General features: G+C 68.1%; 3 protein-coding genes across 9 annotated transcripts; 2 read left to right on the top strand and 1 right to left on the bottom strand.

Moving 5' to 3' along the window:
- The first annotated feature begins 2 nt into the window (after window positions 1–2).
- On the top strand, window positions 3–12,078 carry FAAP100 (FA core complex associated protein 100). Of its 7 annotated transcripts, none has more exons than XM_082774629.1 (13): window positions 3–1,301; window positions 1,756–1,815; window positions 1,950–2,070; window positions 2,154–2,247; window positions 4,631–4,822; window positions 5,582–5,700; window positions 5,921–6,921; window positions 7,689–7,839; window positions 8,498–9,270; window positions 9,621–9,757; window positions 10,630–10,746; window positions 11,142–11,228; window positions 11,324–12,078. In XM_082774629.1, the coding sequence occupies exons 1-13, from the start codon at window positions 1,100–1,102 to the stop codon at window positions 11,447–11,449; spliced, it is 3,180 nt and encodes a 1,059-aa protein (XP_082630755.1). In that variant the 5' UTR covers window positions 3–1,099; the 3' UTR covers window positions 11,450–12,078. The 7 variants fall into 7 exon arrangements, 6 of the variants coding, with proteins under 6 accessions (XP_082630755.1, XP_082630754.1, XP_082630757.1 ...); XM_082774628.1 differs by having other exon boundaries at window positions 1,660–1,815; XM_082774631.1 differs by having other exon boundaries at window positions 1,235–1,301; window positions 1,718–1,815.
- Window positions 12,079–12,669: 591 nt separating this feature from the next.
- Window positions 12,670–15,640, bottom strand: FSCN2 (fascin actin-bundling protein 2, retinal; the record flags this gene model as incomplete). Its single annotated transcript, XM_082775028.1, has 5 exons — window positions 14,718–15,640; window positions 13,437–13,593; window positions 13,225–13,346; window positions 12,979–13,146; window positions 12,670–12,875 (listed from the first exon to the last, which is right to left on the bottom strand). The coding sequence occupies exons 1-5, from the start codon at window positions 15,538–15,540 to the stop codon at window positions 12,670–12,672; spliced, it is 1,476 nt and encodes a 491-aa protein (XP_082631154.1). The 5' UTR covers window positions 15,541–15,640.
- Window positions 15,641–18,818: 3,178 nt separating this feature from the next.
- ACTG1 (actin gamma 1) lies at window positions 18,819–21,848 on the top strand. Its single transcript, XM_082775128.1, has 6 exons — window positions 18,819–18,882; window positions 19,222–19,352; window positions 19,475–19,714; window positions 20,027–20,465; window positions 20,608–20,789; window positions 20,909–21,848. The coding sequence occupies exons 2-6, from the start codon at window positions 19,230–19,232 to the stop codon at window positions 21,050–21,052; spliced, it is 1,128 nt and encodes a 375-aa protein (XP_082631254.1). The 5' UTR covers window positions 18,819–18,882; window positions 19,222–19,229; the 3' UTR covers window positions 21,053–21,848.
- The last annotated feature ends 2,685 nt before the right edge of the window (window positions 21,849–24,533 follow it).

The raw sequence follows: 24,533 nt of genomic DNA, 5'->3' as shown, positions 1-24,533 counted from the left end.
CCCCACAGCCTCCAGCACGGAGCCAGCCCCCCGGCAGCAGCAGCAGCAGCAGCAGCGGTGCTCGTCCCCTCTTCAGCCTCCCCCCCCCCCCTTGCTTCCCGCACCCCCCCGGGGGTCAGGAGCCAGCCAGGGGCAGGGGGGGGCTCTGCTCCTGCTCCCCCCTCGCTTTTTTGGGGCAGCCCCGTCCCCGTGGGGCTCCTTTTAGGAACCTTCACCCCGCGGGGCCACGCTCTCCGCTGTCCCCAGCACGGCTTTGGCCTGCTCCTGGTGTCCCTGGGGGGCTCGGGGCTGCACCAGGGCCCCCCCTCCCCACCCACCCCCCCTGCCCGAGGTGTCCCCCAGGCTGCAGAGGTGACGGGGGGGGGTGACACCTTCCCTCCCCCCACCTTTGCACCCCTGCAGCTCCCTGCTGCCACCATGGGGCTCCCCTAAGGGCCAGCGTGTGCCTGCGAGCAGCCCCCCGGGGGGGGGGCACGTGCCCGTTCCCCCCTTGGCATCACTCCCTGCGCTGGGATCCTCCTGGGGGAGGCAGCACGGGTGATTTTCCCCCCCCCAAACACCACCACCAAGGGCTCTGGGGTGAGCCCCCAGGGGTGTTCATCCCCTCCTGGGGGGGCAAAGCCGTGCTGGGGGGGTGCAAACAGCCCCCTGTGCGCCTGGCCCCCCCCTCACAATGCCCCCCAGCTGGGAATTTGGGACCTCAGCCCAGTTCCTGGGAGCACCCGTAGCAGCACCCCCCTGTGCCACCCCCCCGAGGGAGTCACCCCCAGCCGTGAGCCGGGGGGGGGGGGCGGCGTGGTGGGGACCCCCGGAGCCCCCCCCCCAGCCCCTCGCTGCTGCCTGCGGGCTCTGCTGAGCCCCCCCCCCCCCCCATAAGGCTCGGCCCCGCTGTGGGGCTGCGGCGATTTGCTTTCCCCCCTGGCTTTCTCGGTGGCGGGGGCTGCGGCGGTGCCTGGACTGAAGCGGGGCGGGATGGGGGGGGGCCGCGAGCGACGTGGAATAAAAAAAAGCAAAAAAAAAAGCACCTGAAAAAATGAAAAAAAAAAAAAAGTAAAAAACACCTGAAAAAAGAAAAAAAAAATGAAAAAAGAAAAAAAAAATGAAAAAAAAGAAAAAAAAAGCACCTGAACCCCCCCCCCCCCCAAGCTCAGCGCCGTGCTGGGGCCGCCTGTTTGCAATCAGCGCCGGGCCCCGCGCCAGCCCCAATCCTAAAAAAAAAGGGGGGGGCCGGAGCCGCGCACGGCCAGAGCTCGCCGAGCCCAGCGGCCGCCTGGTTTCCCCCAGCGGGGTCCCGGTTGCAGGTATGGGGGCGGCCGAGCAGCCCCTCGTGCTGCGGGGGCCACGTGGTGGGTTTGGGGTTTGGGTTTGGGTTTTGGGTTTTGGGGTGCGACGCCTCCGCCCTCATCCCGGGGGGTGTTGGGACGCGGGGCTGGCAGCGGGAGCGGGGCTGGAGTGTCTGCGGTGTTACTGGGATGGACTGGGAGCTGCGGGGCCCAGCTTGGGGTGGGGGAATTGCGGGGTGGCCGTGATCCTATAAATCCTGGGATTGTTCCCCTGTGGGGTCTGCCCTGTCCACAAGGGTTTGGGGCTTTTGGGGACGTCCCAGACCGGGAGCTGCAGCGGGGATGGGCCCCCACTGTGCTCCGGGACCCCCACCAGGCTGTAGGACGGGGGCTGCTCGCCCCTATAGGATCCTCCTCGCCCTGTCCCGACACAGCCCCATGTCGCGACTTCTCCCCCTGCTGCTCCTGGCAGCCCTGAGCTGCGCCACGAAGCCGAAGCGGCGCCCGGCGGCGTGGGACGAGCGAACCGACGGTAACCCCGAGCCCCCCGCCCGCCTGGGCTTCAAACCCATGGGGTTGAGTTGAGCGCAACCCTTCCCCCAGACCCCAAAGCTTTCGGGGTCGGCTTTTTTGGGGGTCCGTCCGGCAGCGCCGCCCTCCCCGCAGCGGGCACCAAGGGCTGCGCCAACCTGACGGTGATCCTGGACAACTGGAGGTTCGCCATCACCTCGCAGCTGCGCAACCTCCTGCTGCGGGACCACCACAGCGTGCTGCCCGACTACGGCCGGTGAGGGGCCAAAAAGGGGGGCACAAAACCCCCCCGGGGGGGCTATGGGGTCTCGCAGTCCTTCTAAGCGACCCCCCCAACAGGATCCGGGCGCTGTCGGGGGCGCTGGACGGGCTGTACGGGGAGCTGAGCGCCCTGAAGGAGCGGCTGGGGCGGCTGTCGGGGCGTTTTGGGGAGGTGGAGGCCTTCGTGGAGCAGCTGCAGCGGGCACGGGGGGGGCCCCGAGGAGGAGGAGGAGGAGGGGGGGGCAAGGCTCGACCCCAAATAACGCCCGGGGGGCACACGAGGGGGGCCAGGGTTTGGTTGAGGGGTAGGGGGGGGAAACGGGGTGTCCGTGAGGGGCTGGAGGGGGGATTGGGGGGCTGGGGGGGGGACTGGGAGGCACTGGGGTGCTATTGGGGTGATGGGGGGGGCACGTGGGGGGGCACCGAGGTGCAGGGGGGGCACCAGGGGCACTGGGGTGTCCCCAGGGTGCTGGGGGGGAACTGGGATACTGGGGGGGGCACTGGGGTGGCACTGGGGTGATGGGGGCGGCACATGGGGGGGCACCAAGGTATTGGGGGAGCACTGGGGGGGGCACTGGGTGTCCCCAGAGTGCTGGGGGGGCACCGAGGTGCAGGGGGGGGCACTGGGGTGTTGGGTGGGATACATGGGGGGGTCACCGAGGTGCAGGGGGGGGTCAGGGCCTGTTTGGGGGAGGGACACCGGGGTGCTGGGGGGGCACCGGGGTGTCCCCAGGGTGCTGGGGGGGGTGCGGGGAGGGCACCAAGGGGCTGGGGGGGGGAACTGGGATACTGGGGGGGGCACCAGGGGGCACTGGGGTGTCCCCAGGGTGCTGGGGGGGGGCACGGGGGGGGCACCGAGGTATTGGGGGGGTACTGGGGTATTGGGGGGGATACGTGGGGGGGGCACTGGGGTACTGGGGGGGGCACTGGGGGTACTGGGGGTGCTGGGTGGGACACATGGGGGGGCACTGGGATGCTGGGGGGGGGTCGGAGCCCGGTTGGGGGGGCCCCGACCCCCGGTTGCTTGTGGGGGGGGCACCGGGGGGGCTCCATTTCCCTGTTCGCGGTTTGGGGGGGGCTCTCAACCCCCCCCCCCTTAATAAACCCACTGCCTCCAGCCCCGTGTCCCGGCTCCCTGCGCCTGTCCCCGACCCCCCCCCACCCCCCATAGTGCCCCCCCCCCTTGGTGACCCCCCCCCTCGTCGTCGCTTTACGGCCGCTGTCGCAAACTCCCCGCCCATTGCGGCGGGCGCCGCGCAGCCGTAAAGCGGAGCTGCCCGCGCCCCCCGCCCGGTACCCGCAGCCCCGCCGGGAGGCGCCCGGGGGGCGGGGGGGGGACGAGGTGGGGGGGGGGAAATTGGGGGTGGGGGGGGTCTGGGAGGGGATTTGGGGATGGGGGGGGGGTCTGGGGAGGGGGTTTGGGGGGGGTCTGGGGGATGTGGGGGAGTCTGGGGGTGGGGGAGACTGGGGGTGGGGGGGGGAATGGGGGGGGATATGGGGGTGGGGGGGTAATGGGGGGGGACTGGGGGTAATGGGGGGGTGATGGGGGGGATTTGGGGGATGGGGGGGATGATGGGGGGGTCTGGGGGGCGTGGGGGGGTGATGGGGGGGTCTGGGGATAGGGGGGTGATTTGGGGGGTGGGGGGGGGATGGGGGGGATTTGGGGGCCGTGGGGGGGGTCTGGGGACGGGGGGGGTGATGGGGGGTATTTGGGGGTGGGGGGGTGATGGTGGGGATTTGGGGGTGATAGGGGGATGTGGAGGGGGTATGGGAGGGATTTGGGGCTGGGGGGGGCAGGGGGAGATGGGGAGGGGGGATTTGGAGTTGGGGTGGGTTTGGGGGGGGGCTGAGCTGTGATGGGGGGGGTCTGAGAGGGATTTGGGGCTGGGGGCTGGATGGTGGGGGGGTCAAGGGGAGATGGGGAGGGGAGAATTTGGGGGTGGGGGGGGCTGGAGGATGAGGGGGCAGGGGGTGATGGGGTGGGGGAGATTTGGGGCTGGGGGGGCCGTGCTGCGATGGGGGGGGTCTGGGGGGATTTGGGGCTGGGGGCTGCGGGGTGAGGATGGGGGGGGGAAGATGGGGCTGGCATGGGGGGATTTGGGGTGGGGGGGCCGTACTGTAATGGGGGAGATGGGGGGGTTGGGGCTGGGGGGGTGGGTCTGGGGGATGAGGATTGGGGTGGTTCAGGGATAATGTAGGGGGGATTTGGGGCTGGGAGGGTGCAAGGTGAGGGTGGGGTGGGGGTATTTAGGGCTTGGGGGGGCTGCGGGGTGGCGGGGGCTGGCAAGGGGGCATTTGGGGTGTGGGGGGGCCGTGCTGTGATGGGAGGGAGCTGGGGGGGGGATTTGGGGCAGGGGCTTGGGGTTGCTGTTAGTGGGATTTGGGGGGGATGCGGATGGGCTGGGGCGACTTAGGGCTGCCGTAGGGGGGATTTGGGGCTGGGGGGGGGGCCATGAGGGATGGAGCTCGGGGTCACCGTGTCCCCGGGGTGGGAGGGGGGGGGGGGATGTATCCCCACCAGCCCCCCCCCCCTGAGCGCCGTCCCCGCGCCCCAGGCCGGCCGTGGTGGTGGTGTCGGCACCATGGCGCACGTGTGCCCGCGGGTGGATTACCTGGCCGGCTTCTGCTGCCCGGTGGGGGGGCTGGTGGCGGGCAAACCCCGCGTGCTGTGCCACGACAACGAGATCTACCTCTCCAACGGCACCGAGTTCGTCTACGTCTACGACCAGGAGGGGAAGGTGCTCAAGGTCAGGCTGCCCCCCCCCCCCCCCCCCCCCACCACCACCACCGGGGACCAGGAGGCTCCCCCTGCGCTTCTGCCCCCCCCAGGGGATCCTCACCGGGGTTTCTGCACCCTAAACCCGGCTTTTATGGGGTGTAAATGAATTTTTTGGAGCCCCTGGGCCCTGCTTACCCCGCACCGAGGCTCTTCCGGGGGTACGGGGGTGCCGCTGTCTGCGCTCCCCCTGGCTGGAGATTCATTAATTTATTTACTTATTAACTTATTTATTTAATTTAATAATAATTTATTAATTTAATGATAAATTTATTTATTATTCATTAATCTGGGGGCATTTCCTCCTTGCTGACGCCCCTCGCTCCTCTCCCCCCGGCACCCCGCGGTGCTGAGTTCTGCGCAGCTGCTTTTTTCTTTTTTTTTTTTTTTTTTCTTTTTTAATCCCTTCTCATTGTCATTTCTAAGAAAGCCGCCGCGGTAGGATCGGGGTTTGCCTCCTACACCGTGCTCCTTCCCCGGGGAGCTGCTCAGGCTCCGCGTTTCTGTTTCCCTTCCCCTCGGGGAGAGCGAGCCGTGCCCTGTCCCCGCGTGCAGCCCCCCAGCACCTTGTGGCAGGCGAAAAATTCCTGGAAATCACCCACGATTACACAAGCAGGGGATCCCTGCTTTAATTTGAGGTCATTTTGGGGCTGCCCAGGAGGAAACACGGCCCCGTGGGCACCCGGGGGGGCCCTGCAGGCGGTGACCTCCCCTCTGCTCCCCCCCGCAGGCGGTGTACCGGTGCCCGGACCAGGTGTGGCACGTGGAGCTGCTGCCCCAGCCCCGGCAGCTCTACATCCTCTGCGCCCACAGCGGGATCTACTGCGTGGCCCTGGAGCAGCAGAGCAGGTGAGGAGAGCACCACGGGGCAGCCCCGAGCCCCTCCGGGCACAATTTGGGGCTGTTTGGGGCTGTGCCCCCCGGCTCCCTCCGGGCTGCTGCCCTCACAGCAGACGCTAAAATCCGCGCTGTGGGGAGCTCCTTCCAAGGACCGGGGCGAAAGGCGGCCAAGAGTGGCTCTGGCTTCTCCCCGTGCCTTGGCTCAACGCCTCTGCCTGCTGGCCCAAAGGTTGTCGGAGCAGACGGAGGGCGACAGCCAAGAAAGCGACTGCCCTTCGGGCGTCTTCCCCGTCGATTCGGATGCCTGCATCTTCCCGGACTCCAGCCTCTGCATGTTCACCCTGCTCAACGCCTTCGTCGTCACCCTCTCCCAAGCCCACGGCAAGTGGTGGATGAAGCTGCACGAGCTGCCGCGCCCCGAGCAGGAGAGCCCCCGCTACCGGCAGGTCAGCGAGGTGGGCTTCTGCCCCGGCCCCCCGCCCGCAGCCCCGGAGGACGGCACTCCGTCACGCTTCCTGCCCGTGCTGTGCTGCGCCTCCTCCCCGGGCACGGCGGGCTCCGGAGAGGGGCCGTGGTGCTCGGGGGGCTTTGTGCTGGAAGAGCCCCTCTTCAGCTTGCTCTTCGGGATCGACGCGGCCATGCTGGAGTCGCCGATGATCCTCTGCGGCTTCCCGGACGGCCAGCTCTGCTCCGTGCCCCTCAAAGCCCTCAGCTCCTCGCCTCCCGCCGACGGCTGCCACGACGTTTCGAGCCCAGACCCCCCGGTGAAGATCCTCCACCACCTGGAGGAGCCCATCGTCTTCATCGGCGCCCTGAGAACGGAGCGCAGGGCGGCGGAGGACGACGAGGAGGAGGAGGAGGAGGAGGATGAAGAAGAGGCCGAGGACGAGCCCCTCTTCGGCGCCGCTGGCTGTGACTGCGTGGTGGCCGTGGGCCACTATGGCAAGATGGTGGCCGTCAAGGCCGACCAGCGCCAGGAGGCCACGGTGCCGGAGCTCAGGGAGTATTCCTTGCGCGGCCCCATCCTCTGCGCCGCCTGCGGCAGCGGCAGCCGCATGTACTACAGCACGCACTCGGACATCTCCGCCGTCGACCTGGACTGGGTGGGCGACTCCTCCGACCCCGAGGACGCCGAGAGCCCCGGCGGCGTCCTGCCTCCCGTCCTGTCTCCGGCCAGTTTAAGTATCTGTAGCGTCGTGGCCCTTTCCTTGTCGTCTCGGGCGTCCGAAGGTACCGCCGGCACGGTGGGGAGCGCGGCGGGGCTGGGGGTGGGACGGGGCCGGGGAGCTGCCCTCGTCGTGGGCCAAGTTGGGCTCTGTCCGCCCGTTTTTGTCGATTCCCATGGTTTTTGGAAGTGGTTTCTGCGTGCTCAAAGCAGCCTCTCCTCCCTGCCTGGTCGTGGTTTGTCTCACGTGAGGCTCTGCGCTGCCGTGGTGCTGCAGGAGGCCGCCAACCTGTGAGGGTTTCTGTGAGGCCCTGGCTGTCCCCGTCGGGTCCCTGCACAGAGGGGAGCGTGGGGACACCCAAAGGTGCTGCAGGCGCAGCAGCTCAGAGCCTGCAGGCGGTGCTCCTCCTGGTGCCACCCCGGGGCGCAGGCAGTGCACGGTGCCCAACCACGGTCTGTGCACGGAGCGAAGCGTGGTGCTCGCCTCGTCCTTCTCCTCCGAGCACAGCGAGTCCCTCGGGCAGCACGAGGAGCGAGCAGGGCCAGGACAGGCGAGCAGTGAGGATTTGGCAGGCATCTCGCAGAGCTCTGCCACCGGGAACCTGCGTGGCAGTGTGCCCCGAGCACCCAGCTCCTCCTGCAGCTTCCACGGGCGAGCGCTTGGGGTGGTGCTGGAAGCACGGCTGGGCCCCGGGCAGCGTGGTGGGGACGGGGCAGGCAGGAGGCAGCCCCTGCCCCTGGAGCCGTGCGTTTTGTGGGCACTCTCGTGGTCCCCATCCCTTCTCCATCGTGTCCCCTCAGCCCCTGACCCGTGCCCGCCTCTGTCCCGCAGGGGAATCAGAGCTGCTGGCCCTGTCCGCCAAAGGCCGCCTCATGACCTGCGACCTGTGCAGCCCCGAGGACGCTGACGTGGAGCTGACGCCCGCCGAAATCGGCCGGAGGATCAAGCAGCTGCTGTCCGGGATAGGCAACACCTCGGAGAGGTACAGGGCAGGGCTGTGCCCTCCTGCTGACGCATCCCGAGCCCCTCCCCGGGCGCCCCGCTGGGTTTTTGGCCATCGGCTCCTGGCTCGGGGGAGTTGCTCGCCACATCCCCTGCGGGAAACAGCTCCGACGTTTACCTCTCCCTGGGCGCTTCCTGCAGGAGGCTGCCTGGGGAAGCCCCCAGCCTGGGGAGAGTGCGAACAGTTTGGCAGAGCCCTGCCTGCTGCCCTCGTTGCTCTCGGCGCCGGCAGCTCGGTGCTGCCGCGGGCGGGCTGGTGTTTACAGCCTCGGCGCCAGAAGGTGGGAGAGGCAGGGTGCCAGCGGCCCAGACGTCCCGCGGCTCCTGCCAAGCCCGCAGTCGCAGGCAGGGCAGACGCGTGCCTCAGACCTCTGCGGCCATCTGTGCGCGGGGAGGAGGCGCAGACGAGGCCCCCCCCCTCTTTGCAGGGGGATTCCCGAAGCTCTGAGCGGGATCTGTCGCCCGCCGCGCGCTGCCCCGACGCTTCCCATCGCTGGGGGCTGCCACCCGAGGGCTGTTTTTGGGGTTTCACCGGCCACAGCACCACGTCGGGGTCCGCTGGGGTGCTGTGGGTGTTTGGGGGTGCCCCAGCCTCCATCCCTCTCGCCGTCTCAGCCCTGGCGCGTTGTCCCTTGCAGAGTTTCCTTCCTGAAGAAGGCGGTGGACCAGAAGAACCGAGCTCTGGCCAGCCTGAACCAGGTGATGAACGTGAGCGCGGCTTTGCTGTCCAGCCAAGAAGGCCAGAAGCCCATAGCTTGCACTGTCACTGCCAACTGGAGCTGCCTCCTGCTCCGAGATACCGTAACCATCTCCTGCCTGCTGGAGAACTGCAGCGAGTACAGCCTGGAGCAGGGCTGGACCCTGTGCGTTCAGCTCCTGGCCAGCCCCTGTGCCTTAGAGGAGGAGTCCGCGGATTCAGCCACCACCTTCACCTTCCCCATCGACCAGCTCCTCCCGGGGAACAAGAGGGAGCTGACGCTGCCCCTGGGCTCTGCCGCGGACACCAAGCTGGACCTGCCCCTGACCATCTCCTGTGCCCTCTACTACAGTTTGCGGGACATCCTGGGCAGCGGCTCCGACTCCTCCGAGGCCCTGGACGACCTCCTCCCCGACGACTCGCCCATCCTGTCCCCGGACAGAGAGGGGATCTGCCTGCCCCTCAGCGAATGCACCATTGACATGCTCCAGTGCCTGCGTTTCGAGAGCAGCCCCCCCGGGCCGGGCGCCTCCCCGCCGGCGGCTGCGCTCCCCGCGCCCCCAGACCCCGTGGAGACCTTTCTGAAAGCCTCCGGGGAGCAGACTGAGCCCGGGGAGCCGAAAGCGGGGGGAGAGGGGAGCCTGCCCCCCTCGGCAGCCTCCATCAGGGTGTCCTCGGAGCTGCTGAAAGCCGCGCTGAAAACCTCCAGCTCAGGTGGGTGCCGCCTGCAGGGAGCTGCCGGGGTGGGTGCCGGGGAGGTGCGCTCGCCTTCCAGGATGGCACAGGGGGGGGTCCCCAGCCCCTTCGCTGGCTGTGGGAGCACGTGGCAGCTCCTGGGCTGAAACGTGGCCGTGGTGGCAGCTGCATGGCCGAGCTTGGCAGTGGGGGGGAGCTGTTTTTGGGGTCCCCAAGCCCCCGGCGTGGCAGCAGCTGCAGGCGCGGGCTGCACCAGGCGCTCGCCGCTCCCCGCTGCCCGCGTGGCTCCGGCTTCAGCCCGGCTGCTGAGCCCCAGGGAGGGCGAGCAGAGGCGTAACAAGCTCGGCTTTCTCTCCTTCTGTCCCCAGATGTCCCGCTGAGCTGTGCCATGCTGCGCTGGCTGCTGGCTGAGAACGCCGGGGCCGAGGCTCTGAGCAGCGGGGAGGTGGCGGCGGTGCGCGGCGCGGCTCCGGACGGAGGCGAGGTGCAGCTGCTTGTCCGAGAGGCAAGGACGGGGTTAGCCCTGCAGAGAAACACCCCGGGGCCCATCCCACAGCCCCTGGCTCCTCGTGGGGGAGCGGGGTGATGCCCCGGGCTGGCTGGCATCCCGTGGGTGCGCCGCGTGCCGGGCTGGAAGGGCTGTGCTGCTGCTCCCCCCTTTTCCCCAACCCTTCCCCAAAGCTCCTTTGTGCTGCTGTGCTGCGCTGTGCCTGCAAAGCGAGGGGAGAGCATGGATTCTGGGCGTAATCCTGATCTGTTGCAATTTTCCCCTCCCTCTAATGCAAAAATCTGCCTCAAAGTGTAAAGGAAAAGCTCTGACTGCTACCCAGTGCTCTGCCACGGCCGGACAGCCCTCCGGCAAGGGGCCCATGCGTGCCGGCAGTGCCCTGGCTCAGGCTGATTCACACTCGAGAGCACTAACACTGCCAGCGTGATCAGCGACAGCATTAATTCTGCTCGGGCTAAGCCTGCTGGATTAAACCTGCCCGGGGTGGCTGCCCGCGTCCCATCGGGGCACAGACATCGGGTCGTCCTCGTGCCCATGTCCAGCGCTGGTCCCAGCAGGGTTCCGGGAACACCCAAGGGCTCAGCTGGAGCCCAACGGGCACTGGAGCCGGGCGAGCACCCCTCGGAGGGGCCGAGCAAGGTCTCTGATGCTCTCAGCAGGGCTGGCAGCGTCTCTGGCTGCTGCTGCGTTTGCTTGTGCAGGTCTGGAGAGCAAATGAGGGGCGTGCAGAGAGCAGGGATGGGAGGAATGGCAGCTGCTGCTCGGGGCCCAGCCCGCTCTCGCTGTCCCAGCCCTATTGCCTGTGGAGTCCCGGAGCTGCCCCCTCCCCTGACACTGCTGTGCCCAGCGAGGATTTGTTTCTCCCCCAGGTGGCCATGAATGACCTGAGCCCAGCGGGCCCCATCCAGGCGGTGGAGATCTTCATGGAGAGCCCGTCGCTGGCCGACATGTGCAGGATGCACCACGCCGTCATCCGGCGCATCCAGGTACCCCGAGCTGCGGGGCCGTGCCGCTCCCCCCGTGCCCCCCAGCTCCCCCCAGACACAGCCCCGGGGTCCCCAGGCAAAGCCGATGCCTTGGGGCCAAACCCTCGGGGCCCAGCTGGGTGCCTGGGGACGTTTTCTCTGGCACCACCGTGTGGCAGATGAGCCCGGTGTCATGCCGGGCTGAGGATCGGGACCCTTTTGGACCCCGCTCCCTTCCCAAGCCGTGGTGTCGGTGCCCCAAATCCCCGGGTGGCACCTGTGGGGTCGTGCCATCCGCCCCGTGGGTTGTCCCATCTGCATGGCCGTGCCGTGGCCGGGTTGGGGGGAGCTCCCTCCTGCCCCGGGCTCTTTGTTCCCGGAGCTGCCCCCCCCCAGCAGAACCCCTCTCCCCGCAGGCGCTGGTGCTGGAGCAGGCGGCGCAGGGCTCGGCCCCCCCCGACCTCCGCATGCAGTACCTGCGCCAGATCCAGGCCAACCACGAGGTGAGCCACAAAACCTCCTTCCCTTCCCCGTGCCTCATTTTTCCACCCCCCCCGAGGCTTTTCACGCCCCCCCAACCTCCCCGTTTCCCTCGCAGATGCTGCTGAAGGAGGCTCAGTCCCTGCGCAACCGGCTGCCCCTGGGCGAGGAGAGCGCGGTGACGGCGGAGAAGCTCCTGCAGGTCTACAGGCAGCTGCGCAACCCCAGCCTGGTTCTGCTGTGAGCAGCGGGGGCACCCAAAGCACCCCGGACCCCCCCCCGGGGGACAAGAGGGGACCCCCAAATTGGGGCAACGGCAGCGGTGCCGGGCGGGTTGTGTGTGTGCGTGTTTCGTGGTCGTGTTTTGGGCAGCGCCGAGGGCGCGGGGCTGCGGCGCGGTTCCCCCACCGGGGAGGCGGGGAGGGGGGGGGCACCCGGCGGCAGAGCAGGGGGCTTCTGGGCTGGCCCGGCCCGGCCCTGCCGCCCCCCCCCCCCCACATCCCACCCCCTTCACCCCCCCCCGGCAGCCCCGGGGCCGTGCTGTCTCTCGTGGGGTCGTTCTAGCCGTGGTAGTTTTAGCGCTCTCCCGGTGGCTGCGGTGCCGTGCCGGGGGCTGTGCCCCCCACCCTGCGCCGCCTCGCCTTCCAGGAGCAGGACAAGCAGGGTGCCCCGGGGGAGGGGGAGCCCCCCCCCCTGTTTTCTGCTGGGCAGGGGAGAGGGGGATTTTGGGGGTTGTTCCGCTCCCCCCCCCCCCAGTTCTGTTTCTAGAAATGATCTCGTATCTCTGTGGTGGAGCAGCGGGGTTTGGCCCAGGCCGTCCCCTGCGTGCTCCGCTGTCTGTAACTCTGTCGTCTGCCATGAAAACGATCGTGCCGCTCAGCCAGAATCCCGTCTCTTCCTTTCCATCCCCTCGCCACCCTGTGGCCCCCTCCTCCTGTGCGCCCCACGGCACCTGGGGGCGCTTAGGGGGCAGCTCTGCAGAGCCCTGCAGCCCCTCGGCACCCCAAATCCCAGTCCCGTTGGTGTGGGTCTGCTCGGCTCCATCCCCAGCTGCCCGCGTGGTGTCCCTGTACCCCTCTGCCACCACCTGCAGCAACCCCGGGTCCCTGCACACTGCAGCCAGGGCAGGATCAGCCCTTTATGGGGGTACTGGGGCTCCCCTGGGGCAGCAGTCCCCTGGTTATAGGGTCACTGGGACGGGGCAGAGGCAGGATCCCGACCCGCTGCGCCCTTGCTGTGGGAGGCGAAGGAGGAGACCTGGCCCTGGTGCAATCCAGACACATTTTAATGCCACGAGTACAGGGGGGTTGGGGACACAGCTGCCACAGACGATGCCACCGCCGGCTCTGCCACCACCCTCAGCCTGCCCGGCTCTTCCCAACCACCCCATCCCCAGGAGCAGGGTGGGTTTGGGGCCCCCACGGTGCCAGTGCCCCGGCCACCCCGTCCCCAGCGCCCGGTGGCTCAGTACTCCCAGAGCGTGGCCCGCAGCACCGACTCGCTGTCGGCACGCAGGGTGCCGGCCGGGTCCCCCCGCAGGTAGCGCCCGTTCTTCCCTTTGATGGCCACGCGCCCGCGCTCCCGAAACTCGAAGAAGAAATCCTCGGAGAGGTCCCCGTCGCTGCAAACCGCCCCGCTGCTCGCCACGTACCAGAACTTGCCCCCCTGGCCTGCGGAGAGCCCCCGGGGACCGTCACCGGGGTCCATCCGAGCCATCAGCAGCCCCCCTGCCCACCCTGTGTCCCCCCACCCCCTCCAGGACCCGCCACCCACCTCGGATCTGGTAGGCGCCGTCGCTGAAGCCCACGTGGAAGACGTCGTAGACGGAGCGGTTGGAGTCGAGCAGGTTGGAGCCGCGGTGGTAGCAGACGAAGCCGTGCTCGCCCCGCAGCACCAGCATGGGCCGGTTGATCAGCTTCAGGGTGAACTCCTCGTCCTCCCCTGCGCGGGGCTGGCGTCAGCGGGGTGGGGGCCCCCAGCTCCCACCGTGCCCTCCCCAAAAAATAAACCGGCACTCACCCACGGCATCGCTGACGGCCGCCAGCTGCCCGTTCCTCTTGGTGCAGACGTAGCGCCCGTTGCTGGCGCGCAGGGCCACGCGCCGCCCGCGCCACTCTATGTCGAACATGGTGTTGGCACCGCTGGCAGCGGGGCGAGAGCATCAGCAGGGGTGGCCCCGACCCCCTTCCTCCCCCCCATAACCCCTTCACCGCCACCCGGCCCCCACTCACACTTCGGTGGCCACGGCCTGGATGCCCCCGTGGGCCACCAGGGTCCAGTAGCTGCCGGCGTTGGTGTGCAGGCTGCACTTGTTGGTGTCGCGGTCGATCTGCAGCTGGAAGGTCTCGTGGTTCAGCTCCTCGTCCTGGTTCGCCGAGACGTTGACGCCTGCGGGTGGGGGCAGCTCTCGGTGTGGGGCCGGGACCCCCCCCTCCGGCCCCCCCCAACTCCCCAAACGGTGGCCACGTGCGTGGATGATCCCCGGCTGCCTTCCCCCCGCCCCTCCCAGGGTAAATCCCTCTGCGAACAATCGTGCTAATTGGGCTGGTTAATCAGCTTGGGGCTGTGTCCATCTGGTTGGCGCCGCGGCGCACGGCCCCTATTTATGGCCCCCCACCACCGTCACCCGGCCCTAAGCCGCTTGGCACGGGGCAGGCGCTCCCGGTGCCGCGGGGACAGGGGGCAGCCAGGGCCACAGCGCGGCCACCCCTGGGGACCCCCGGGGGTCCCGGTCCCATCCCACGTCCCCGGTGTCCCAGGTCTGCGTGGGGATGTGTACGGCCGGGGGGCACGCACGGGGCTGTGGGTGCAAATCCCTCAGAGAATGGTTTGGGGTGGGAGGGAGCTGAAAGTTGTTCCTATCCCACTGGGTTGGGCTGCCCCAAATCCTCTCAGCCTGGCCCTGGGCACCTCCAGGGATGGGCACCCGCAGCAGCTCGGGGCCGTGCCTCACCGTGGGGTGTGGGTGCGCCCCCAGAGCGCTGCGCAGAGCCCCCCCCTGCACGTGGAGCGTGCCGTGCTGCAGAGCTGTGCACACACAAACATGAATTTGCACACATGCACACGCGTGCAAAGAGCCCTGAGCGTGCACACACGGGCTGCGGGGCTGGGTACGTGCACACAGGTTTTGGCTGCGCAGAGCCGTGCACCCCTAAGCACACGGACACTCGGCGCTGCACACGCATGAGCTGCATGAAACACGCGTGTGCACACCAAGCCCTGCACAACCCCATCGCTGAGCCCCCCCCCAATGGGCACGGTGTCCCCCCCAGGCAGGGCCCTGCGCCCCCCGACAGCCACGGGTCCGTCGTGTCCCCGGGGTGGGAGCAGCCGGACCCTCACCAGCAGCTGCGGGGCGTCCCCAGGCAGGGGCAGCGCCATGGGGATGTTTTTGTAGGGTCTCCTCCCGCAGCAGGGACGTCCCTACAGGGCTTGGGGGTGCTTTTGGCTGAGCCGATCCTAGGGTGAGGGGGAACCCTACCCCACCGTGCCGAGGCCGGGGCAGCGCTTACCCTGCCGGATGGAGACGAATCTGCCGTTGGCCGCCGTGAAAACCACCTGGGGGTGGCTCTCCTCCAGGTCGAAGAGTTCGTCTTTGCCCGGCTTGGAGCTGCGGCCGGACTTGAGGGTGCCGGTGGGCCCCGTGGGCGCCAGGTACTTGCCGTCGCAGTCCTTGAAGGCCAGCTTGCCCGCCTTGAACTCCAGGGTGTAGCCGGTGCGGGCGCCGGGCTCGGGCACCAGCGTGCCGTCGCAGCGCAGGTAGCGCTCGTCGGCGGTGCGCAGGCTGTACTTCTTGTCCTGGAAGCAGAGGGTGATGAGGGCGTCCACCCCCCAGGGCAGGTTGCTGTCGGTGGCGATCTCGTCCTCGTGGGCGCTCAGGTGGGCGTAGCGGCGGCGGCTGACGCTCAGCAGGTTGGCCTGGGGGTGCATGGCCAGGTGCACGGTCCAGAGCTCGCCCTCGGTGACGCTGGGGGCGAAGCAGGACAGCCGGTCCTCCCGGCCCCCGAAAAAACGCCGGTGAGGCTCCGACTGCAGCGCCCAGCGCCCGTCCGACTGCGTGATGATGCTGAAGCGCTCATCGCGGCCCGGCTGCTCGGCCTCGCAGCGCACCTTGCCGTCCTTGTCGGCCCCCAGGTACCGGCCCAGGTGGCTCTTGAGGAAGACGACGGAGCTGTCGGCTTCGTCCTGCTCCAGCGTCCATATCTGCTTGCGCTTCAGGCTGGGGGCCGAGGCGTTCACCTTGTAGCCGAAGCTCTCGGCTGTCAGGTAGCGGCTCTCGCAGTTGATCAGCCCGAACTGGATCTTCAGGACCTGGTGGATCCCATTCGTTGGCATCTTCTGGTGGGGGGGCGGCCCCGGGGGGCTGCCGGGGGCTCCCCGGGCGTCGCGGCGGGGACGTCTGCGCTGCCGGCTGCCGCCGCCGCACTGGCCCCGCGGCTCGGCACGGCACGGCACGGCACGGCGGGGAAGGGGGGGGGCCGGGGGTGGGCTGGGGGCCGCGGGGCGTCGAATTAGGCGCAGGTAGGATTACAAAACCCGGCCAGATCGCCGAGGCCGGGGGAACCTAGAGCGCGGGGCTTTCGCTTCCAGCCCCGAGGGGAGCGGCAGCGGGCGCCCCAGCAGCCCCCGGCCGGTTCCTTGGGGTGCGCGGCCCCTCCAGCACCACGGCCCCGCTGTCCGGCTGCGGTGCCGAGGGTGGAAAAGTTGGGTGGGAACCCGATCCGGGAGCGGGCCGGCGGATCCGTTCCCCGCGGGCTAAGGTTACCGGGCTCTCTGATTCAGCAGCGGGTCACCTCCAGCCGCGCCGCCTCCCAGCCAGCCCCTAAGCGCCTTACAATTAGCCAAGGCATTTTGATTAGGTTAAACCTTTTATCCTGCTTTGGGGCCCTCGGCCTCCATCTGTCCTGCGGCCCCAAATCCCTCCCGGCTGTAGGGGTCACGCAGCCCCTTGGTTGTGATGGGACGGGGCTGGGGGGCGCACGGGGACCCCCTGCAGCACGCGGTGCACGGGGCCCTGCGGTGCTGGGGGGGGTCCGCTTGGGCTCCCCATGGGGGGACAAGAGGGGACAGGGCATGGGGACCCCCCTGCTGCCACCCAAGGGACCAGGGGACGGGCTCAGCACCCTTCAGGCCGGGACACCGGGTCCCCAGCACCCAGCATCGGCTGCGCACCGGCACCGCGCCGCCGCGGCCTCCTTCTTCCCCCCCCCGCCCCCCAGCTCCGGTGTCAGCGCGGCGGCGAGTTATTGTTCCCGAAAATAGGTCCCGGGGATTGTTTGCCTCATGATTTTTTCATGGCAGGGTGTGGGGGGGGGATATAGAGGAGGGGGGGGGGGCCAGGCTGGCGGCCCCCAGCCGCTGCCTTGGGTTACCCGAGCTGCCCGGCGCGCTGTAACTGACCCCCACCGAAACGGAGCCGGGTTGGCTTTCGGGCTGGGGGGGGGGGGTGGGGGGAAATGGGGCAGGGTCCTGTGGGGTTGGGGGCTCCGGGGGGGGGCACCCCAGGGTGCTGCTGGCTCCCCGTGGGTGCTCGGCGCAGGATCCCGGAGCTGCGTTTGCACACAGGGGGGCCCCCTCCCCAAAATATCGCTCCCATGGGGTGGGGGGGGGGTCCTGCCCCACGGGCACCCCGGGGGTGGGGGCTGCGGATGGGGGTGGGGGTGGGGGAAAAATGGGAAAGGGGGGGGGGGCGACATCTTGCGCAACACCCCGCCGTCACCGTGACAACGGGGGGGGGGCTGGCGCTGTCACCACGGCGACAGAGCCTGGCGCACAGGCTGGGGGGGGGGGGGGGGGCACCGCATCACCACCGCGGGGACCTTCGCCCGGGGCTGGGGGGGGGGAAAAAAGGGAGGAGGAAAAAGAGGAGGAGGAGGAGGAGGAAGGCGCACGGCGCGCACAACGCCTTCCTCCTCCTCCTCCTCCTCCTCCCTTTGCCCCCCCCCTCCCCGGGCGAAGGTCCCCGCGGGGGCGGTTTCGGTGCGGGGCGCGGCCCCCCCCCCCACACCCTTAACCTTCCCCCCCCCCCGCCCCGTTCACGCCCCGGGTGCCCGGCAGCAGCTCCTTCTTTGGGCACGAAGGCAGCGCCCTTGGGTGCCCCGTGGGTGCCCCGTGGGTGCCGCCAGCCCCACGGGGCAGGGCGCGGCCCCCCCCCGGCACCCACGGGCCCTCTGCGCACCCAGCGCCCCCCCCCCCCCCCCCAGCCCCGACACCCCCACGACAAGGACACGAGACCCCCGCAGCCCCCCCCGGGGACACCGTCCCGCTGTCCCTGCTGCCGGCCTTGGGGACACGACCCCCCCCCCCAAAAAAAAAAATCCCAAATCCCACAAATCCCAGCCCCTCTGGGGGTCACCAGGGTGCCAGCCCTGCTCTGCGCCCCAGCACCCATCTGTAGGGCTTGGCACGGGCTGGGGGGGCTCAGCACCACCCATGGGGCCCGGGGGGGCTCAGCACCACCCATGGGGCCCCCCCCAGCCCCCCATGGTGCCCCCAACCCCCGGCACCCCCAGCACAGCGCAGGGGGCTCGGGCACCCATGGGTGGCACCGTCCCCAGGTGGTGGTGCCGGGGGGGGGCAGGACCAGGCCTTGGGGTGTGACAGTGCCAGACATGGGGGGGGGACGGCACGGCCAGGCCTGGGTAGAGTCGGGGGGTGAATGGGGCTGGCTGTGGGGTGAATGGGGTGGGGGTGTGCCTATAGGGTGGGGGTGTCCCTACAGGGTGGGGGTGTCCCCATAGGGTGTCGGTGTCCCCATAGTGTCCCCACAGGGTGTGGGTGCCCCTGTAGGGTGTCACTATAGGGTGTGGGTGTCCCCATAGAGTCTCAGTGCCCCCCACAGGGTGTCCCCATAGGGTGTCCCCATAGGGTGTCCCTCCAGGCTGTCCCTATAGGGTGCGGGTGTCCCTATAGGGTGTCCACACAGAGTGTCAGGCTGTCCCCACAGGGGGTGCCCATAGGGTGTGGGTGTTCCCACAGGGGGTGGGTGTCCCTATAGGCTGTGTGGGTGTCCCTATAGGGCGCGGGTGCCCCCCCAGGCTGCCCCTATAACCGGGTGCCCCTATAACCGGGTGTCCCCATGGGGGGGGTGTGTGTCCCTATACACTGTGTGTGCCCCCATAGGGTGTCCCCACGGGGTGTGGGTGTCCCTATACGCTCTGGCTGCCCCATAAGCCGCCCCCACGCCCTATGGGTGCCCCCATAGGGGGTGTCCCGCAGGGGTCGCCCCCCCCCAGGGCCGCCCCCCAGCCGGTGCCCGTTGCCCCCAGCCCTGCAGGAGCAGCCCCGGGGCCTGGCACCGCCGTGGCCCCCCCCAGGTCCCGGTCCCGCTCCCGGTCCCGGTCGCCCCCCCCCTGCCCGGAGCCGCCGGGGTCGCCGCGGCCGGGCCGGGGTCGCCGCCCCCCCCCCCCCCCAAATTATGCCCCCATGCAGGTTCCGGGGTTCCGCGGGGCGGGGGCAGCCCCGCCAGGCTCCCCACGTGGCCGGGCTGGCGCCAGCCAATGGGAGCGCGTGTTTCGGAAAGATCTCCATATATGGCGATGTTCTCGGCCGGGGGGGCGGGGCCTCCGCCCCCTGGGTATAAAAGCGCGGGGCTGGCAGCCGGGCGGTCTCACTCGGCCGGCGGCAGCGGACCAGGCGGCACCGCACTCCCCAGCTCCGCCAGCAGCAACCCCGCAGGTACGGCCCCGACCCCCTCCCGAGGCCTGCCGGGCCTCGCCGCCCCCTCCTCGGGGCTCCTCCGCTGCGGGACCCTGCGGGGAGCGAGGGGGAGAAACCGGGCGGGAGAACGGGGGGCAGCGGGAACCCAACCCCCCCCCGCGGGGGGAATGGTCTCGCCCAGCGGAGCCCGCCGTTGGGTTGGGGGGGGCGGAGGGGCGCGGCGCTGATTGGCTGCGGAAGGGGGTGACGTCACGGAGCGGGAGATTCGAACGCGGAGGGCGGGGGGGGAGGGGGCTCCCGGTGTGTGTGTTTGGGCGGGGGGGGGTCCCGGTGTTAACGGCGCCGCCCCGCCCGCAGCCCCCGCCATGGAGGAGGAAATCGCCGCGCTCGTCATCGACAACGGCTCCGGCATGTGCAAGGCCGGCTTCGCCGGGGACGACGCCCCCCGCGCCGTGTTCCCGTCCATCGTCGGCCGCCCCCGGCACCAGGTAGGCGAGGGGGGGTCGTAGGGGGGTCGTGGGGGGGGTCCTGGGGGTCGTGGGGGGGGTCCCGGGGGTCGTGGGGGGGTCATCGGGGTGCTGAGCCCGTTTTGTGTCCCCCCCCCCCGCAGGGCGTGATGGTGGGCATGGGGCAGAAGGACAGCTACGTGGGCGACGAGGCGCAGAGCAAGCGCGGCATCCTGACCCTGAAGTACCCCATCGAGCACGGCATCGTCACCAACTGGGACGACATGGAGAAGATCTGGCACCACACCTTCTACAACGAGCTGCGCGTGGCCCCCGAGGAGCACCCGGTGCTGCTCACCGAGGCGCCCCTCAACCCCAAGGCCAACCGCGAGAAGATGACGCAGGTAACCCACCCCCCCCCCTCCACTCCCCAGCCATCTCTCACCTCCGCTGGCCCTCTTTTTGTTGTTTTGGCATCTTAAACCTGAGTTTATTTTTTTTTTCTCCCACCATTTTCAGGGTTCTGTACTCCTGGCATTTCTTCCCTGACGTCTCAGGTTTCTTTCGTTTGTGTTTTCTGCCTGCTTTCTTTGCTTTTTCCTTCACACACCAGTTTTTTTTTTTGCATGTCAGCATGTGTGTTCTAACACGGGTGTGACCGGCCTGGCTCCTCAACCTGGCATTAATCCGAAATCTCTTCTCTCCCTGCCTCCCAGATCATGTTTGAGACCTTCAACACCCCGGCCATGTACGTGGCCATCCAGGCCGTGCTGTCCCTGTACGCCTCCGGCCGTACCACCGGTATTGTTATGGACTCCGGGGACGGTGTCACCCACACCGTGCCCATCTACGAGGGCTACGCTCTGCCCCACGCCATCCTGCGCCTGGACTTGGCTGGCCGCGACCTGACAGACTACCTCATGAAGATCCTGACAGAGAGAGGCTACAGCTTCACCACCACGGCCGAGAGGGAAATCGTCCGTGACATCAAGGAGAAGCTGTGCTACGTCGCCCTGGACTTCGAGCAGGAGATGGCCACCGCTGCCTCTTCCTCCTCCCTGGAGAAGAGCTACGAGCTGCCCGACGGGCAGGTGATCACCATTGGCAACGAGCGGTTCAGGTGTCCAGAAGCCCTCTTCCAGCCATCCTTCCTGGGTAGGTAGGGGTTGGAGCAGCCCTGCAGATGCTGTGCCACTGTGGTGGGGACTCGCCGTGCTGTGGGGGGAGTTGTGGGGCTGGTGTGGCTGTGATAATACGCTGCGTGGGTGCTGACCTGCCCCCGACTCCTCCTCCCTAGGCATGGAGTCCTGCGGCATCCACGAGACCACCTTCAACTCCATCATGAAGTGTGACGTGGACATCAGGAAGGACCTGTACGCCAACACGGTGCTGTCCGGCGGCACCACCATGTACCCCGGCATCGCCGACAGGATGCAGAAGGAGATCACAGCCCTGGCGCCCAGCACGATGAAGATCAAGGTAAGGAACTCAGCAAGGTGGTGCCCCTGTCCCCTCCCCACGGCAGGGGGAGCTCGGGGCTGGGGGTGGGAGGAGCAGGAGGGGAAGGCCGGGCGGCTCTGACGGCTCTCCCCCTGCAGATCATCGCCCCGCCGGAGCGCAAGTACTCGGTCTGGATCGGCGGCTCCATCCTGGCCTCGCTATCGACCTTCCAGCAGATGTGGATCAGCAAGCAGGAATACGACGAGTCCGGCCCATCCATCGTCCACCGTAAATGCTTCTAAACGGACTGCTAGCAGGTGCGCCGCATCTGCTGCATGAGTTGTCTCACTAGTATATGTTTGCCCAGGCAAATCTATACACCTCATGCTAGCCTCATAAAACTGGAATAAGCCTTCTTTTCAAAAGAAAACTTGCCCTTGGAAAGTCTGTACCTGATGTTAGACCAGTGTTTGGCACTGGCTGGCCGAGCTGCCACCCGATTTGATCCTTGTAGCCAAGTTCTCTGTTCCCTCGGTGTCCACCTTAGCGCAATAATACCCTGTACAGATCTGCTCCAGCCTGGGGGCGGGCGCCTCGGGGGGAGCCTCGCGCAGCTCCTGCCATACTGACAGCGGCACCGCGGGCGGACAGATGTGTACAGGGTATTGGGAGCCAGGCTTCCAGTCCACCCAGTGCGGAGTATTCCAGATTTCGTGTAGAGGCTGGTAGGAGTCCATCCAAGAACCCACTTCTGTTGCTGCCGTTCTAGCAAGGTCGGGAAACATATCTGCATCCGAGCCTTATGAACCAGTCCGCATCCTCCTCCCCTCCCCGTCTCCCAGTAACCATCACGGGGCTGAAGTTACTCAACTTTGAGTTGCTGAAACTTTGCATTTACACCTGTAAATTTATGCATTGTTTAATTTATGTAAGATTTTTTTTTTTGTACGTTGCCTTAATGTTTCTCTCTCTCTCACATGACAGTAGGAAACCAAAATTTGTAAGTCATCCGAAAGTTGAGAAAAATTGTAACGCCCGACAACACGTCATTGTGTAAGGAAAATAAAAAGAAAAAAAAAGCGCTGCAGTAAAACTCCCCCCCGTGCCTCGGAGTGCTGTGATGGGGGGGCTTCGAGGGGGTTGGATTTTAAAAAAAAATAAATAAAAATGGGGTGGGTGAAAGGGTCCTGGGGGAGGTTAAAATAGGGTGGGGGTTGAGGTGGGGGGTGGCTGCCTCGGTTGGGGGGGTGAACTGCTGCCAAGTTCATTCATGAGCCCCCCCCAATGGTGAGGGTTTGCTGCTGGGGGGCTCTTGATTTGCCCCCAATCCCTTCCCTGCTAATTACCCAGTTAATTGGGCTGCCCCGGGCCAGGCCGTGCTGCTGGTGGGGGCTGCTGTCCGTCCGTCTGTCCGGCCCCGCTGCTCCCCCACCCCTCGAGCTGCCCGTTTGTCCGCCCCCCCCCCCCGGTGTCCATCTGTCCGTCCACCCGTCCCCTCGTGCCCAATCTGCCCGTCCATCTGTCCGGCCTTCCCCGCAGCCGTCTGTCCGTCCAGCTGCCCCCCGCATCCGTCCGTCCATCTGTCCCTACGTCTGTCCGTCCTCCCCCCACCTCGGCAGCCACCTGTCCGCCCCCCCCTCCCCACATCCGTCCGTCTGTCCGTCCTGCCTCCCCTCCACCCAGCTGTCCGTCTGTCTGTCCGGCTGTCCCTGCAGCCCCCCCCCGGCCTTTTGTCCTCCCTGCCCCTCCCCACCCCCGCCTCCAGCCCCCTCCCCAGCTGTCTGTCCGTCCGTCTGTCCGCCCCCCCCAACCCCCCCCCAGGCCGGCCGCGAGGGGGCAGCGCCGCTCCGCAGCACCGCGCCTTGGCTCAGCCCCAGCTCAGCGCCCCCCCCCCCCCGGACCCCCTCCCAACCCCGGGTCACCCCCTGGGGCCCCCCCCCCACCCCAAGGACCCCCCCCTCACCCCCTTTGTGCCCCTCTTGTGCCCCCCCCGCTCCACCCGTTGCCCTCCGCCCCCCCCATGAGCCCCCCCAGCGTGCAACCCCCCCCTCATTCATTGCCCCCCCCATTTATCCACCCCCTCTGTGCCCCCCCTGCACCATTTGGTGCCCCCCCGCCCCCAACCCCCCCCCATTCATTGCCCCCCCCTCATTTACCCACCCCCTCTGTGCCCCCCCCGTGTCCCCCCGCACCACCTGGTGCCCCCCCATTGCCCCCCGCAATCCCCCTGCCCCCCCCATGCCTCCCTCCTGCCCCCCCCACCCCCCCGCTCCCCATTCATTGCCCCCCCCCATTCATTGCCCCCCCCCCTCCATTCACGGCCCATTCATTTCCTGCCGGCAGCGCAGGGGTTAACCGCGCCCGGGTGGCGAGAACAAAAGGGCTCCCCGCCAGCCAATGGGCGCCGGGCGCTGCCCTCTGCTCCCCTCTGATTGGCTGCGGCGCGGCCAATGGCGGGCGGCCGCTGCCTGTCCGTCTGCCCCCACGTGGGGCGGGGAGCGCTGCGGGCCCGGCTCCCTGCGGCCCCCGCCGCCCCTCCCCCACCGCCCCCCGCTGGAGGGGGGGGAGGGGCGGGGCTGGGGGGGGCCTGGCCGGGTCCCACCGCGCCCCTCCCCCCATCCTGCCCCCCCCCAGGGCTCCTGCGTCCCCCAGCCCCCCCTGGGTGCCCCCATCCTGCCCCCAGCCCCACCTTTGGGTGCCCCCAGCCCCCCCCGGGTGCCCCCAGACCCCCTTTGGGTGCCCCCATTTCCCCCCCCCCCACCTTTGGGTGCCCCCATCTCCCCCTGGGTGCCCCCATATCCCCCTAGGTACCCCCATCCCCTGCCCCGGGTGCCCCCATCCACCCCCATCCCCCCCTTTTGGGTGCCCCCAGCCCCCCCCCTGGTGCCCCCAACCCCCCCTCTGGGTGCCCCCATCTCCCTCCCCCCTTTGGGTGCCCCCCATATCTCCCTTGGGTGCCCCCCATCTCCCCCTGGGTGCCCCCATGTCCCCCTAGGTACCCCCATTTCTCCCCCCCCGGGTGCCTCATCCACCCCCCAACCCCCCTTTTGTGTACCCCCATCCCCCTCTGGGTGCCCCCATCCCCCCCCCACCTTTGGATGCCCCCCATATCTCCCCTGGGTGCCCCCATTTCCCCCACCCCCTCCATTGGGTACCCCCATCTCCCCCTGGCTGCCCCCATCCACCCCCCAAACCCCCCTTTTGTGTACCCCCATCCCCCTCTGGGTGCCCCCATCCCCCCCCCACCTTAGGGTGCCCCCATCCTCCCCCCATCCCTTCCCTTTGGGTGCCCCCAGCCCCCCCATTGGGTGTCCCAACCCCCTTTTTGGGTCCCCCCATCCCCCTCTGGGTGCCCCCATCCCCCTCTGGGTGCCCCATCCCCCCCCCAGGGGTGCCCCATCCCCCCCCCCAGGTGCCCCCCCCCAGGGGTGCCCCCCTTGGAGCTGGGCAGGGAGGGGCAGGCGGGGGCTGCATATATCCATCTCTTTATTTATCATTTCTTTCTTATTTATTTATTCAGAAGCCAAGGGGTCGATAAAAAAGTTCCATACTAAAAGGCCTTTACATAGAGTTTGCTGTTCATAAAACCTTTGTGTTTTTAATCCTTTTTTTTTTTTTTCCTTTTTTTTCCTTTTTTTTTCTTTTTTTTGTCTTTTTTTTTTTTTTAACGTTTGCTCCGCGTCTGCGTGCGCGCGCATGGTTTGTTATTTTTGTTTTTTTTTTTTCCTCCTTTTTTTTTTTTTGTCTTTTTTATTTTTTTTTTTTTAATTATTTTTAGTGTTT

Source organism: Aythya marila (genome assembly GCF_965140915.1).
Source record: "Aythya marila genome assembly, chromosome: 18".
NCBI classification, from domain to species: domain Eukaryota; kingdom Metazoa; phylum Chordata; class Aves; order Anseriformes; family Anatidae; genus Aythya; species Aythya marila.
The sequence above is the reverse complement of the archived record's forward strand: the minus strand, read 5'-3'. Positions and strand labels throughout refer to the sequence as shown.

Excerpts from the sequence above, each read along its gene's own strand:
- FAAP100 (XM_082774628.1), top strand. The coding sequence starts at position 1,100 with ATGAAAAAAAAGAAAAAAAAAGCACCTGAACCCCCCCCCCCCCCAAGC. Across the intron at positions 1,302-1,659 it reads CAGCGGGGTCCCGGTTGCAG|GCTGTAGGACGGGGGCTGCT; the intron begins GTATGGGGGCGG and ends GACCCCCACCAG. Across the intron at positions 2,071-2,153 it reads GTGCTGCCCGACTACGGCCG|GATCCGGGCGCTGTCGGGGG; the intron begins GTGAGGGGCCAA and ends CCCCCCCAACAG.
- ACTG1 (XM_082775128.1), top strand. The coding sequence starts at position 19,230 with ATGGAGGAGGAAATCGCCGCGCTCGTCATCGACAACGGCTCCGGCATG. Across the intron at positions 19,353-19,474 it reads TCGGCCGCCCCCGGCACCAG|GGCGTGATGGTGGGCATGGG; the intron begins GTAGGCGAGGGG and ends CCCCCCCCGCAG. Across the intron at positions 20,466-20,607 it reads CTTCCAGCCATCCTTCCTGG|GCATGGAGTCCTGCGGCATC; the intron begins GTAGGTAGGGGT and ends CCTCCTCCCTAG.